Source organism: Lycium ferocissimum, chromosome 9, assembly GCF_029784015.1.
Source record: "Lycium ferocissimum isolate CSIRO_LF1 chromosome 9, AGI_CSIRO_Lferr_CH_V1, whole genome shotgun sequence".
In the NCBI taxonomy this organism is placed as follows: Eukaryota; Viridiplantae; Streptophyta; class Magnoliopsida; order Solanales; family Solanaceae; genus Lycium; species Lycium ferocissimum.
In genome coordinates, this window is record NC_081350.1 from 61,688,895 (window position 1) to 61,704,630 (window position 15,736).

General features: G+C 31.8%; 1 protein-coding gene across 1 annotated transcript; it reads left to right on the forward strand.

The window, feature by feature from the left end:
• The first annotated feature begins 3,250 nt into the window (after positions 1 to 3,250).
• Positions 3,251 to 7,408, forward strand: LOC132031441 (porphobilinogen deaminase, chloroplastic-like). Its single transcript, XM_059421412.1, has 5 exons — positions 3,251 to 3,515; positions 5,309 to 5,714; positions 6,356 to 6,562; positions 6,675 to 6,852; positions 7,000 to 7,408. Exons 1-5 carry the CDS (start codon positions 3,316 to 3,318, stop codon positions 7,110 to 7,112), a joined length of 1,104 nt encoding a protein of 367 aa, XP_059277395.1. The 5' UTR covers positions 3,251 to 3,315; the 3' UTR covers positions 7,113 to 7,408.
• The last annotated feature ends 8,328 nt before the right edge of the window (positions 7,409 to 15,736 follow it).

Here is a 15,736-nt window from a genome sequence, read left to right on the forward strand (position 1 = left end):
CTGGTGATTATAGGCATAAATGAGTTTAGCCATAGCAAGACCTGGGGAAATATTGTTACTTCTGATAGTAACATATTTCTTGAAAACTTTCATTCTTAGTCATTAAGGGATATGGAATTATATCATCAACCTTTTTCACATTATTATTCTTCAGAAAAAATTTAAAAATATGATTTGCCAAGTTAACCATTTGGTTCCTCAAATTCAATGAACAAAATCAATACCGTTATTAACAAAAGAATCATCAACTATGAAAGATATTGGAAAATACTACCTTTGGCCATGGGATAATATCCAATCCATGTTTACTTTGCTAATATCGAAAGGGAGCAGTAACGTCAGAGGAATACATTCCTATGGCTACTGTGTAAAAGATAAAAATTTCATAAGTGCAATAATTTGGTATAATTTACCGTAAAATTGTTGTCTTGGAATGAGGACTTTAATATTCCAATCTTCAAATCTTTCCAATACAAGTGTTCAAGCAGAGCCTCGTATTGATAACGTGTTATAAAATAATAATGCTACAAAAAGAATATCGTAGGGAAAGAGAGAAGAGAGGAAAATTCTTTTATTCTCTTGAGGGATGAAATACGATGAAGGAAACATCTCTATTTATAATGGAAAATTGACTTGGTCCCAAACTTACTAGCCATAACTTTTCTCCTAAAGATAGACATCCACAATATTATGATAATATTTATAACATATAACTTGTAGTATTTGATTTCACACACTTAAAACTTTACACTCCCTCCGTTCCATAATAAGTGTCACCTTAGCCAAAAACACACATACTAAGAAACCAATAATGCAATGTGAAGTTTACCAAATTATCCCTATATAATAAAAATAAATCACTTTTACTTTTTAATGAAAGCATGCACAAGAAGTAAACCTTTTGACATTGGGAATCCAACAATACCAAGTTACTATGTAGCTTTTTCAATCATCATTTAGATGTTACTTTATTATCTAAGGGTAGAATTGAAAAAAACTAGTCAATTTATATCTTGGTTTCCTAAGGTGACACTTATTATGAGACAAAAAAATTGGGCTAAGGTGACACTTATTATGGGACGGAGGAGTAACTTTTAGTAAGGTTTAAAAAAGAATTGAACTCTTTTGTTGGCTACCTTGATTAGAAAATTTTAAGGGAAACGAAAAATTGAATCGGTTCAAAAGATGAACTTAGAAAATAGACATAATGGTCAAAAACATTTTTTGTAAATGTCCTACCTGAACTATCACCAATTATATATCAAAACACACCTTAACTAGTATTTGATGGTGATGGAAACTTGCAAAAAATGATATTCAGATGTGTTTTGACCATTATATCTTAATTTTTTTAATTTTCTAATTAATTTCTTTAATTATCCGCGTGGAGTGCCATTTGACACCATTTTTAAACACACACACACAAAAATAAAAAAGAGAATGTACACCACGCACAATCAGATACTAGTTGAGGTGTGTTTTGATAGATAGTTGGTGATAGTTTAGGTAGGAAACGCAAAGATAGTTTAGGTAGGAAACTCACAAAAAAAAAAAAAAAAAAAAACTTGACGTGTGTTTTTGACTATTATCTCTAGAAAATAATATGCTCTTTGATTTGATTGAACAAAAATTGACAATGTCTGGCGTGGTTTGATATCGAAAAAATGAACAAAATTGAATTAATTCAACAAATACATGGCAGGTTCCAAATTAATATATGTGTATATAGTTATTATTATCTACTTATTAATTTCAATAGAAGTTACAAGATCATGTTTCCATTTCTAGGATCCTCGCTATTGAGTCAATACTATTCATATTTGACCTAACTTAAATTTTGATTGCAAAGGGATGCATTATGCTAGTCATCGGCACATCGATTAAATAACAATGAAATATCGTACATACACTTTGCACGTGCTGAAAATACTGATAACCAATTATTTTGGAGCAATGCTCGTAGTATAAACCCCATCAGCAAACGTGTATAGACTACATAAGTCATCTCAAGCTCATTAGATACCTAGCATCCGTCTACTAGGAACAGGGTAATTGATGGCGGTATGCTCGTATACCTATCCTTATAGGCCACTGAGCCCCAACCTACATTACATGTCAACTCAATTTGTGAATTAGCGAACCTAAAATTCTTCTCTGATCAAGTCAAATTGGATATGTTTAATGACCAACGGGCTACAAAATAATACAATACTCTAAAAACAAAAAAGGCTTTTCTCATTTTGTTTGTTATTGTTCTTCGACTTGATTGATATATGATAAGAATGTTATTTATCTTGGACCGGATAATAAATCATCAATAAAATAACTCAAATATGAATTAACTGTACTAATTTTAATACAAAAATAAATCCTTTCCTAACCAGCAACCCAATGACCTTTTTTTTTATTTTTGGTAATGAGAAAATCTATTCATTAAGCAAACTTAAGAGTCATTACATAGAGAAATTAGCCTAGGCAACATAGTAAATGATCTATCCTGCAACTTCACTCCTATTTCCAAAAATATACTTGTTCCGCTCCATATTAGTTGTCCACACTATTATGACTATCCGTCCCAGAATACTTGTCCATTTATAAAATTAAGATAGAGTTAATTAAGTTTTGTCTATTTTGCCCTTAATATTAATTATTTTTTAAAGGAACCAGTATTAATTAGAGTGTAATTAATTGGAGAGAGATAAGGATAATGTAGTAAAAATACATTTTATTTATGAGTTCTTAAAGGACATGTAAAGGGGAAAGTGCACATGTAATATGGGACGTAGGGAGTAGTAATTTCGCATAAGGCAGACTTAGTAGGCGCTTGGATATGAAAACCAAATATTTTTTACTTTATTTGAAATTTTGGAGTTGGAGTTGAAGATGGACTTGTGTTTGGTTATAGTTTTTGCAAAAAAAAAAAAAAAAACTTGATTGTTTGAATGTATTGAAAGTAAAAAAAGTGAAAATAAAGTTTTAGTTATTTTTCAAATACAACTTTTCTTGCCCAAACATTGATTTTCAAATAAAGAGAAATAATTTTCCGGAAAAAAGTGGAAAACTCTAATGGCCACACGGGTCCTTATTTTCCTTTTCTTAGACGAGAAATAGTGAAGCATAAATTTGGCTGAGGTGTAAGGTGAGAAACGAGTTGGCACCATCTTATTGGCCAACCACTTATAAGATTTTTAAACTGCTGACATAGCAGGATGAGGTGGAGGATAAGTAGACCAAATCCTACGACCCAAAAATACAAAACCCCTTTTCCCTTCAGATTAGAGATTCCCTCTATTTCTCCTCTCCATTTGTATTTCCATGGAGAAAATTGCTAGTGTCCACCATTTTAGCCTTAATCTTAAGCCAAATTTGGGTTCAGGTATAGGGCTTTCTTTGCCCTGCCTCACATCTTTATTCCCAAATCAATGCAGAAAAGTGTTGGTAACAAAGGCTTCAATTGCTGTAGAACAAGAGACACAGGCTAAGGTTGCTCTTATAAGAATTGGCACTAGAGGAAGGTACTATCACATCCCTTTACTCTAATTTTAAGTAACTTTTGTGTTTGGTGTTCGCTGACCTTGAATTTGAGTAACTAACGTTCGAATCCGGGCAAGACATTTAGTAGTAGCTTAATAACACTTTCGGTCCTTCAATTATTGGTAAATTCTAATGTTTGATCCTTGTAATATCTAACTAAGCACATTTAACCTTCAATTAATTGAAATGTTCGATGAGCTTGGATTTGGCTTAATTAATGTTCGAATCTGGGGAAGACATTTAGTAGTAGCTCATTTGTTATTTAATAGGGTTAATAACACTTTTCCTCCCTTCAATTATTGGTAAATTCTAATTCTGATCCTTGTAATATCTAAACAACGAGCCATCGTAATCCCACAAGTGGGCTATGAGGAGGGTAAGATGTATGCAGACCTTACCCCTACCTTGTGCAGGTAGAGAGGTTGTTTCCGGTAGACACTTGGCTCAAACGAAGCACATTTAACCTTTAATTAGTTGAAATGTGCGCTTTTGATCCCTTTTATTGTGAATATTCTCAAATTTCCCATAATTATTAGTCGTTCCACGACTCAGTTACCCCCCATGTGTTATGTTAAGCTTATAGTGTTACTCCATATTTGACAGTAATATAGTTTTAAAAGTAGTTCAAATACACCAAAACTCTTACATAAATTGAAGGTTAGATGTGCTTCGTCAAATATCACAAGGCCCAAAATCAGTATATACCTATAATTTAGGGATCAAAAATGCTACGTGGGTTGTAAAATGGGTTGAGGTGGCATGCAAAGTGGCATCCACCTCATCAAATGTCAGTGCCACGTAGGATTGGAAGTGCACATTATGGAGGAGGGGTATATTTGAGCCAATAGTATAACGGCAGGGGTATATTTGAACCAATAGTATAACGGCAGGGGTATATTTGAACCAATAGTATAACGGCAGGGGTATATTTAGACCAATTTTATAACAAAGGGTAAATTTGATCCTTTCTCATAGTAGAGGGGCAAAGTTGATCCTTATCCGAAATTTAAATGACGATGCGGAAGTAGAGATGTTCATAGTAGCACTGTTATGTAATTCAGATTTGTTTTTCTTTCACGAATTCTCCTACTACCTTTGCATTCCTGTAATTGAATTGTCTTCCACGAATTCTCCTACTACCTTTGCTGTAATTGAATTGACATGTAAATCGATTATAATTCTCATTTTTATGCATTAAAATTTCATATCAGTGGATGTGCTTGTTTTTGCGTTTAAGTATCTTCAAATTAAGTCATGATTTCTAACTAGTGTGTAGACAGTATACTGTTAAGTTGTCGAGAAGTCAGTATGAGAACAATAATTAGGACCAGATGCTACTGTAATAGATACAAATTCGTAATGCATGATTGTAGATTTTATGCACCTCTTTTTTCCCCTACTATATGCATGATTTCATTTGTGTAATGCTATTACAACCTTTTTAGATTCTTGAGTCTTTGCATCTCTTATCTTCTTTCTCTTTTCTCGCTCTCTTTTGCCTGCCATACAACTGGATATTCCCTGTGATGGACCAAAGACTCTAATTTTATACATTACTTAATTCCATTAACATATTTAGGAACCGTGAAAACATTAGAGGCTTAGAAAGCCCCTTCATATCTTAAGATTTTACTATGGATATTTTCTTCATCTCTTCCCTTTTGGTTGTTTACGGCCGGGGGTGGGTGTTGGAAGGTGGGGGGCTTTATCTCTTAAGTGTTGTTGAAAAACTCTTTTCTTATGAACTACGTAATGCATTCCTTGTGTAGGACAGTCCCTTGGCCCTTGCCCAAGCTTACGAGACTCGAGATAAGCTAATAGCCTCACATCCTGGCCTTGCTGAAGAGGGAGCCATTCAAATTATAATAATAAAAACCACAGGTGATAAAATATTAAGTCAGCCTCTTGCAGACATTGGTGGGAAAGGCTTATTCACAAAAGAAATAGATGAAGCGCTGATCAATGGGGAAATTGACATTGCTGTCCACTCAATGAAAGATGTGCCCACATATCTGCCAGAGAAAACAATTTTGCCATGCAATCTTCCACGTGAAGATGTGCGGGATGCATTTATTTCTTTGACTGCGGGTTCGCTGGCACAGCTTCCATCCGGAAGCACAGTGGGTACTGCATCACTGAGGAGGAAATCACAGATTCTCTACCGGTATCCAGCACTCAATGTAAGTACATTACATATTGTTTTGGTTGTCTAAATAATTTTTCAAAATATTTATGGAAAAGAACGTCTAGAAGCTTTCATGTTTGCTGTCAAGACGCAATCATAAATTATGCTAGAACACTCCATCTTGATTTCATTTATGATATTTGTCTTCTATGAATATCAAGAGAGATAGATGACTAGGTTTGTGTTGGTAGGTGGAGATATTTCAAACAATAGTTAGGGACAAGAGAAATGGGGTAATTTTCTGAGAAGACATCAATACACCAAGCTAACATAAAGAAATTGAAGTGGTCATATATATTGGTATGAATAAAAAGGAAATGCCAACTATATTGTAAAAGAGTGCTTGTTAATATACCACTTATTTCATCATCAAAAAAAAAAAAAAAAGTCCTTTTTAACATCTTGTAGTGTAATGTAGGGTAAGTCATGTGTGTAATTTTTTCTTTTAATAAGCCACATAAGCAAAATGAAAGTTTCATCTAAATCTCGTTGAATCTGCAATGTCAAATCTTTTGCACTTAAAATGATAGCCTCAACTAAAATTATTTCGCTTAATTCGGCTCATTTCTTAATGATTGTTTTAGTTTTAATTTATTAGAGCTACTTTAATTCCGTGAAACAAATTTTTGCCTATAGGTGCTGGAGAACTTCAGAGGCAATGTTCAGACGAGGTTGAAAAAGCTGAATGAGGGTGTAGTCCAGGCTACATTATTGGCACTGGCAGGACTAAAACGCCTAGATATGACAGAAAATGTTTCTTGCATTCTTCCTATAGAGGATATGTTACCAGCAGTGGCTCAAGGAGCCATTGGTATTGCATGCAGAAGTGATGATGAGACAATGGTATTCACTTACTTTTCTGCCATAAGTATAGTTGTTTCTATTCCATTTCCATTCTGCTATTCTTTTTCTCTTGTTTTCTATTTTATTCTTAATTAATAACTTCAAATTACAGGCCAATTACATCGCCTTACTGAATCATGAGGAAACTAGATTAGCAGTTTCATGTGAAAGAGCTTTTTTGAAGACCTTGGATGGGTCTTGCCGCACCCCAATTGCTGGGTATGCCTCTCGAGGCGAAGACGGAGATTGTATTTTCAAGGGATTGGTTGCCTCCCCAGATGGAACTCGAGGTACAAGCAAGTATTTTTTTTTACTTATACCTGAGATATGTGTGAGTGGATGGTGGTTAGCCGTTAAAGAAGTTTTTTCTTCTTGTTTGGTTACTTCTTCTTTATATTAATCTGTTGCATTTTCTCTCTGCTTTCTCTTAATTTCAGTTCTTGAAACCTCTAGAAAAGGCCCATACACTTTTGAAGACATGATACTGATGGGTGAGGATGCTGGCAAGGAGCTCCTCTCTCGGGCTGGTCCGGGATTTTTTGGCAACTAAGTATTAGTTCAGCAATAACTTATTACATTACAGGGAGAGAGATCAGAGTTTGAACTTTGTATTCCACTTCTAGTTTAGGATTATGAGTTCATTTTATCGTTCTGTAACTGTAGCGGGAAGTAGGATTGGAATAGTCTGTATACTAGTGTATCATTTTCACATCATTTTGTAAGTGCTTAATAATTCATCATTCTTCAAGGATATCTAAGTGAATGGTTGCACAGTTCTACAATTGATGAATTGACTGTGTGCTTGAGATGCACACCTTATGGTTGAGAACTTTTTGTGGTTGAGAATTTTGGCCAACAGAAAGACGGTGTTGATGATTTTATTTACGTTTAATACACAAATTAGACCTCCTACTTGCTCAGGTTTGTAAAACTGGCCTTTAAGTTCACGATTTTAACTGACATGGATAACACAACATATCCACGTCATATAGAATAATGACATGTCATCATCTTTTTCTTCAGCCTAAAAGGCTGTCCTGATGACATTTTACGACATCTGAATGGCTTCTTCACCATTAATTCAATCTTGATTTATAGCTTTAGATTTGCACTAAGCTTTTTATCATCCTTGCGTCGAGCTATTTTTCCGCAGGATCTCCCCTACAGTATCATCACCGCAGTAGAGTTTAACCATTAAGTTCGGAATGTATTGGTGTGGTTTCTTTACGCTTAGGACACCAGAATATCGAATCATGAAAGAAGAAAGGCATGAGAGAAATGGTGTCATTTGTTCGAATACATTTTGGCTGCTATAACGGAATGAAAAATCGATTCTAAAAAAAATTGGCCGTTAATGAAATGTTGCTATAGAGGAGAAGGTTATAAAGAGGTCCAACTGTATTATGCCTAGCTAAAGGTGTCGTGTGATACTCAAGGCCAGAACGAGTTGGCCTTAGGAAGGAGAAAAAGACAAAAATAGTCTTTTATGTTGAGGACAGGTTTAAAATAGTCCCTCAAAAATAAGCACTTAATACTTTTGGTCCTTCAAGTTTGTTAAAATTTAACACTGTTAGTCTTCACAAAATATTTAGCAAACTTTGTCTGTTAGTTTTGACGAAAACGGTGGGAATTTTTTTTTAAACTATAAACACTAAGAAAGTCTCATCAAATCTTAAAATATTCAATACAAAAAATTACACTAGACACCAAAAAAGAAAAGGTATAAAAAATTACACCTCAAAAAATCGCACCAGACTTTAGAAATAAATCTAAAATAACAGAAACAACAAAATTGAACCTCTAAATGTGAGTCCCACTATTTTTTTTTTATAATTCATTTCAAATGTAACAGATAAAAATTTAGTAAATATTTAACTGAGAATAAAAATGTTAACACTGAACAAACTTAAATGACCAAAACTGGTAAGTGCATACTTAGGTACTCCCTCGGTCCCAATTTATATGAGGGTGTTTGACTTGACACGAAGTTTAAGAAATAAATGAATACTTTTTTTTGAGAAACTAGTACTGTAAGAAAGAAATGAATACTTTTGAAACTTATAGTCTAAAATTACCCATAGACAGAGGCGAAACCACCTTTGCCCAAGGGGTGTCAGCGACACCCCTTCGCTGAAAAATTACATTGTATAGATAAGTGAAATTTTAATTTTATAGGTATGTGTATAGTGTTGACACCTCTTGACACAAGCTGAAGGCATAGCGCAACGGTTAAGGGGTTGCAAAAAGTCCTTAAGGTCATGGGTTTGAATCTGGGTCACAACATATTTATATTTTTGACACCTCTTAATATGAATCCTGACTCCGCCACTGCCTATAAATATTTGTATAATCAAATCACTTTATTAAAAATAAAATAGATATTTTAAATTTAAATTATTACTAAATATAAAAAGATTTCATTTATTTTGAGACTAACAAAAAAGAAAAGATTATGATATAAAGTGGGATGGGAGGAGTAACTTTTAACAAACTTGAAGGACCATACTTAGGGCCCGTTTGTCCATGAAAATTATTCACTTTTTTCCTGAATATTTTTTTCACTTTTTTCACTTTATGGTGTTTGGCTATAAAAATTTCAAATACAACTTGAAGTTGTATTTGGAATTTGGAAAACAACCAAAACTTGTTTTTCACTTCTTTTTTTTCACTTTCAATACATTCAAATAACCAAATATTCTTTGCAAAAATTATAACCAAACACAACTCCATCTTCAACTCCAACTCTAAAATACCAAATAAAGTGAAAATTATTTGGTTTTCATGGCCAAACGCCGACTTAGGTACCATTTTTGACAATTTTTTCTCGCTTCAGTTACAATGGCACTAACATGCGCCCGACAGAGCTTTGGTTCGACACTACACAGCTTGTTTGGATGGTTGTTACCAATTATGTTATTGTTAGTTTAAATACAATGTTGTTTTGATTGTTATTTTAATTTTATTGTATGATATCACTAAATTCATCATTACGTAATGATAAAAGTCTCATGTTATGTAACAACTTCTTTGGTGTTATCGTGTTGTTACCTTATTTATTTGTTCTCATTTTATTTAATAATCATATTTTATCCTTTATCATATATTTTTATGATAATTCTATAGTGTACCCTACTTTCTTTTTATGATAATTCTATAGTGTACCCTACTTTCTTTTTATGATAATTCTATAGTGTACCCTACTTTTTTTATAAGTTTAACATTCAAATTGTTGATGTATAACATTATGCAACGAACCGAAAACGATACAATTTATCTAAATATTGTATTCATCAAAACGACATAGTACAATACAATTATTAGATATATACGTAACAACCATCCAAACACAGAAAAGGAGGAAATCAGTTAAAAGGGTCTCTACAAAACTACTTTACTACTATATATAAGGGAGAATCCCCATTTTTTGTAGTCCTCACATGAGTTTTTTGGTCTCTTTTACCCCTAATTAAAGTTGTTATGACTTTATAAGTTTCTCACATTTTGGAAATTTTTAAGAACTTTAGGGTTTTTTTAACTTGCCACTATTAAATGATAATGTCATGGAAAAGATGATAGACCCCACAAAGCACACTTGTACATATTTGATTTCTTTTATGTGGAAATGTTATTAAACTTATTTCGAACTATAATTTTCTTTAAGAATTTGTTATAGGCACTAAAGAATTATCCTGTTATTCAATTTCTATTTTAATATAGGAGTAATTATTATTTAAACATTATTTTTATAATATTATTTATTATTTATTGATGTTATTTTCTATTTATCATTTGCTATTTAAAAATTTTAGTATTGATTAAACTTAAGTTTATTTTCAAAGTATTTTCTCCCCCGTAATTTTATGTCGTATATGCTGGCAAACATAAGTAATTAACAAAGATTTTACTTAAGGTAGGATTAAGTTTTAAATTAAAAGAATAAACGGGAATAAACGGAAATAACTTATATCATTGTTGAATACTTTAAAAAGGTATCAATAACGTAAATTATGGTCCTTCCGTTTCAATAGAAAAATGAATTCCAAGGTACGGTAATTAATTAATCTAATTTTATGTGCGGACACTGTTAACATAAAATTTATCTAATAAATAACTATATAAAAGAGGAACTATAAAACGTAATTTTTATATATGTTATGAAAATGTTAAGAAAAGGCCATAAATAATCCCTTATCTATGGGAGTAGGTCTAAAATGGTCCCTTAACTATATATTTACCGGTTTTAGTCCTTTAACTATCCAAAAACTTATCAAATTTAGTCTCCATCTATTTTTTTATACAAACGTACAAACTCATAAACCTTCGTAAGATTAATCGTTAAATCATTCCTCAGACCTATATTTCTCTCTCCCTAATTCTTTTTCCTCAAGTTCATTCTTTAACCTCAACTTTTTTCCTCAAGTTCTCTCTCGCGTTTCGTAACCGACGGACAACCGACTCTGTCCGTCAGTTTTGTTAAAAAAAAAAAAAAAAAAAAAGGGTCTCATGTCGATTTTTTTTTTTTTTGAAAATTAAAGAATTGAATGTAGGAACTTGGAATCGAACCCGGGTATGTTCCTTGGCATTAAAGGGCTTTACCACTGGGCCACTGATATTTTTTGTTCATAGACTTACATTGATTTAATTTATACTTTTTTTTCGCTCTAAAAACCGACGGAGTCCGTCCGTAGTTTTCTTATAAAAAAATAAAAAATAAAAAACCGACGGACTCCATCGGTTTATTTTAGAAAATAATATAAAAAATAATTATATTTTTTTGCGTATTTGTTTTACAAAAAATAACCGAGGCAGTCCGTCGGTTTTCTTTAAAAAAAAAAAAAAAAGATTTAAAAAAATTATTACCGACGGAATCCGTCGATTTTTTCCATCGATTTTTTTTCGTCGGTTTTTATCAGTTTTTAGTAGTGTTTGAGAAGAATGGTTACAGAAATTTTGTGCCTGAGTTTGTCTTTTCGAATTTTAGAGACTCGAGAGCGACACTAGTGCCAGAATGTCTTTTTTCTTTTTTTCTTTTTAACAAGAGGAACTTGAGGAAAAAGAAGCAGGGAGAGAGAAATATAGGTCTGAGGAATGATTTAACGATTAATATCACGAAGATTTATGAGTTTGTATGCTGTATGTATAAAAAAATAGACGAAGACCAAATTTGATAAGTTTTTGGATAGTTAAAGGACTAAAACCGGTAAGTGTATAGTTAAGGGACCATTTTAGACCTACTCCTATAGATAAGGGACTATTTATGGCCTTTTCTCTGAAAATGTTTGAAAAAAACTATAGTGAAAGAAAATAAAATTTGATCTCTAAACAATAATACTACTTAACAATTGCAAAACATATATTTTTACTCTTTAATAGTAAAATATTTTGCTAAATACGGGATAATCAATATTTTATATAATTTACAACAAAACTTTAAATTTCAACAAGAAAGTACTATCACTACAATGTAGATTCCATAAAAATTTCATTAAATAAAAAAAAATAAAAAATAAAAAAAGAGGAAAAACATGAAAGTACTCATTAACATGCATATATTGGAAGAAAAAAGTAAGCTTAAAGTAAGAACTTTAATTTTATTGACTTTTCAGTATTTTTTGTGAGATTTAGTTTGAAAGAACATCTACAAGAGTATGCAATACCAAGGCTTTGATTATTGTATATTTATTTATAAGTTAGCTTTATTTATTTCATCATACAATTAATATTGTAGCATTAAATATTTTTCACATAGTTCAATATTGTAGTATCTTCTTGCCAAAAATAAGTTAGCCATTATGGGTTCAATTCATAGAAACAAATGAAATTAGTTTTGCATATGACAAAGCTCGATTTGAATCATCAGAAACTATAATATCAAAAAAATTATGTAAAATTGAAACTAGAAGAGCTTTTATACATGCATTTGTTTGTTTTTATATAAAAATCTAATGTATAAATTAAGAAAATGTTCTCCTTTAACTTTCAGATACCTTTTTATACTTTAATATTTTAGAAGTATTTAGAAAGTGTTAAACTGATGTTATAAAAACAAAGAAATAAGAGTAAAAAAATTATAAAAGTATTCACAAATATATGTTGGATTGGGCCCGACTAAGCACGGGCGTAAAACACTAGTGAATAGAGGTACATGACAATCGATGCGATTTCGTGTATACATGGGCTTCTCACATAACACCGAGGCAATATGTTATATTTTGTAGACGGTAATTTATAAATTATTTAGCAAAGCTTTTAAAATTAAATTATTTTGAAAAGTTATTTTTTAAAAGTGCTCAAAAAAGCACTTTTAGCGAAAAATAAATTGTGTTTGATCAATTAATTTTAAAAGCACTTTTGAGCCAATTAGTGTTTGACCAAGCTTTCAGAAAATGCTTCTAAGTGTATTTTTCTCAAAAATACTGTTGGGCAAAAACTATTTTTTTAGCTTTTGAAAAAATGATTCCATTTACTCTCCAGAATCACTTATTTTCTCTCAAAATTTTAGCCAAACAGCTCAGTTTTTTTAAAATAAGTACTTTTCGCAAAAAAATAAGCTGCTATTAATCGAGAAATTTTATTTGTGAGTCACATAACCAACATTACTTATGTGAGTCTAGTTCATTATTCGACAAGTGGACTCATGGGCCCCACAAGCTTCTTTTTAAACAAAAAATAAAAAAGACATTATTAAAATCTACATTTTTCCTTATTAAGATGCTTAGCTAAAAGGAAATTAAAACCTAAAAATAAAATTGGGTCCTAAAAAGGCATTACTTTTGCGTAAGTGTGTATTTTGCAAAACTAAGATATTATTATTAAGACATTTGAAACGTGATGCCAATCTACGTGATTTACTTTTATCAAATTCAAAAAAAGTTATTTCAATTTAAATGTTTTTATCTTTCAATTTAAATTCAAAAACTTTATCTATGGTTTCCCTTTTAATTCAAAAATAAAAATAAAAAAAATCCTCTGCATAGAGAGAGAAAGATAGGAAAAAGAAATTGGTATTTATATCTATAATATTAGTTCAACAAAGTCATAAAAATTGTCGATTTGTCGCTTATACCTCTAACTATGCGAAAGGGAAAAAGGGAGGTAGACATGACGAATTGACATACCAAACTGGATTTGATGTGCTCCATATTTTTTGAAATTACATGGATCCTAAAATGCAAGAACTTCAATTAAAAATTATGAAAAGGGTAAAAATACGCCGAAAACGGAAAATGGATCAAATATCTGCCTCTAGTTGAATTTTGAGATCAAAAAATACTATTCATAGTTAATCAAATGGACCACATATACCCCTCCCCATTAACGGACTTCCAACTCATATAAAACCTTTTTAAAAATTATTATTTTTGCTGACATGGAGTTTCCAACTTGGGCAACATTGATTGATCTCCACCAACGTGTCTTCTTCATCTCTCCTGCTTTCTTTCCATTTTTTTCACGTTTTTTGGGATTAGATTTCATTTATCATCCTCCTCTCATTATTTAGGTACTTGCACAAAATTCATCAAGAAACCCAGCCTCAATTCAACACATTGTTCAAATCTTGCACAACTTGACTTCATAATCTAGTGATATTACCTCGCGTAAATTAATTAGTTCGGTTTCATCGGATTAACTCAATGGCTATTCTCAAGTAATATAATATACGCTCTCCACCATTTCCTCAAATTCTTTTAATTTCTTCTTATTCGTGTTCGTCTACCTTCACTCACTTTGCAAATCCAACAATTTTCTACTTGAGAGAAAAATTAAAGGGATTATCTCCTTTTCGAGTTGTACAAGCACACCCGTATAAAGAAAAAGAACCTAACCGGCAAGCTGGAACGAGATACACAAGACGATGAACAAGATTCATCCTCGAGTATGATTCGAATGTTGTTTTGCCATGCCTTATCGTTCTCACACACACAAAAATACTTCCATTTTCTTTGTGCAATCCAATTCTAAATTTGTGATTTTTTTCTTTAAAAAAATAATTTTTCTGCAATCTTTGTAACAATTTGGTGAAATTTGCTCGACCTTTTTGGGGCTTTACAATAAACTCTGTGAAAACTTTTTATGCCTTTGTGGTTGAAGAGGAAATCGAGCTAGTCTATCATTGAGGGAGATCTGGGTTTGGTGGTGGAACGATTTAGAGTGGAATTTTTTTGGCGATTTTGTGGCGGTGGAACGATTGAGATGGACTTTTTTTTGTTTGGATTGATGAAGCTGGAGCTGGCAAACGATGACTATGTTGAAGAAACGAATATGATGTATTGATGTGTGTGGGCGTAGTACGGTGTGTTACGGTGCATAGGCTATGACCTTTAATTGTTAATGATGATAAGACGTTGAGTTGGAAACTATTGTCAAAAATAATAATTTTTAAAGTTTTTTATATGAGTTGGAAGTCTATTAACGGGGAGGGGTATATGTGGTCCATTTAATTAACGGTAAGGGTATTTTTGACCCCGTAATTTAACGGAGGTATATTTGATCCATTTTCAATAATTTAGGGGTATTTTTGACCCTTTTCCATAATTTTTAATTGAAGTTCTTGCATTTTAGGATCCACGTAATTTCAAAAAAATATGGAGCACATCAAATCCAGTTTGGTATGTCAATTTGTCATGTCTACCTCCCTTTAGTTTTTTTCCCTTTCAGCATAGTTAGAGGTATAGCAGAAGCAAAAAGACAATTTTTACGGCTTTGTTGAACTAATATTTTAGATATAAATACCAATTTCTTTTTCCTATCTTTCTCTCTCTATGCAGATTTTTTTTTTTTTTTTTTTGAATTAAAAGGGAAACCATAGATAAAGTTTTTGAATTTTAAATTGAAAGATAAAAATATTTAAATTGAAATAACTTTTTTTTGAATTTGATAAAAGTAAATCTCCTAGATTGGCATCACGTTTCAAATGTCTTAATAATAATATCTTAGTTTTGCAAAAACACACTTACGCAAAAGTAATGCCTTTTAGGACCCAATTTTATTTTTAGGTTTTAATTTCCTTTTAGCTAAGCATCTTAATAAGGAAAATATAGACTTTAATAATGCCTTTTTTTATTTTTTGTTTAAAAAAGCTTGCAGGACTCATGTGTCCACTCATTCAAAATAATAAACTAACTTGATCATCTCGACTCGAAAATAAAATTTCTCCCATTAATTCGCCCGTCT

What these genes read in the sequence shown, in the direction of transcription:
- LOC132031441 (XM_059421412.1), top strand. Translation starts at nt 3,316, where the DNA reads ATGGAGAAAATTGCTAGTGTCCACCATTTTAGCCTTAATCTTAAGCCA. An exon ending in ACCGGTATCCAGCACTCAAT is followed by an intron (nt 5,715 to 6,355) that starts GTAAGTACATTA and finishes TTTTGCCTATAG; the next exon opens with GTGCTGGAGAACTTCAGAGG. An exon ending in CTCCCCAGATGGAACTCGAG is followed by an intron (nt 6,853 to 6,999) that starts GTACAAGCAAGT and finishes TCTTAATTTCAG; the next exon opens with TTCTTGAAACCTCTAGAAAA.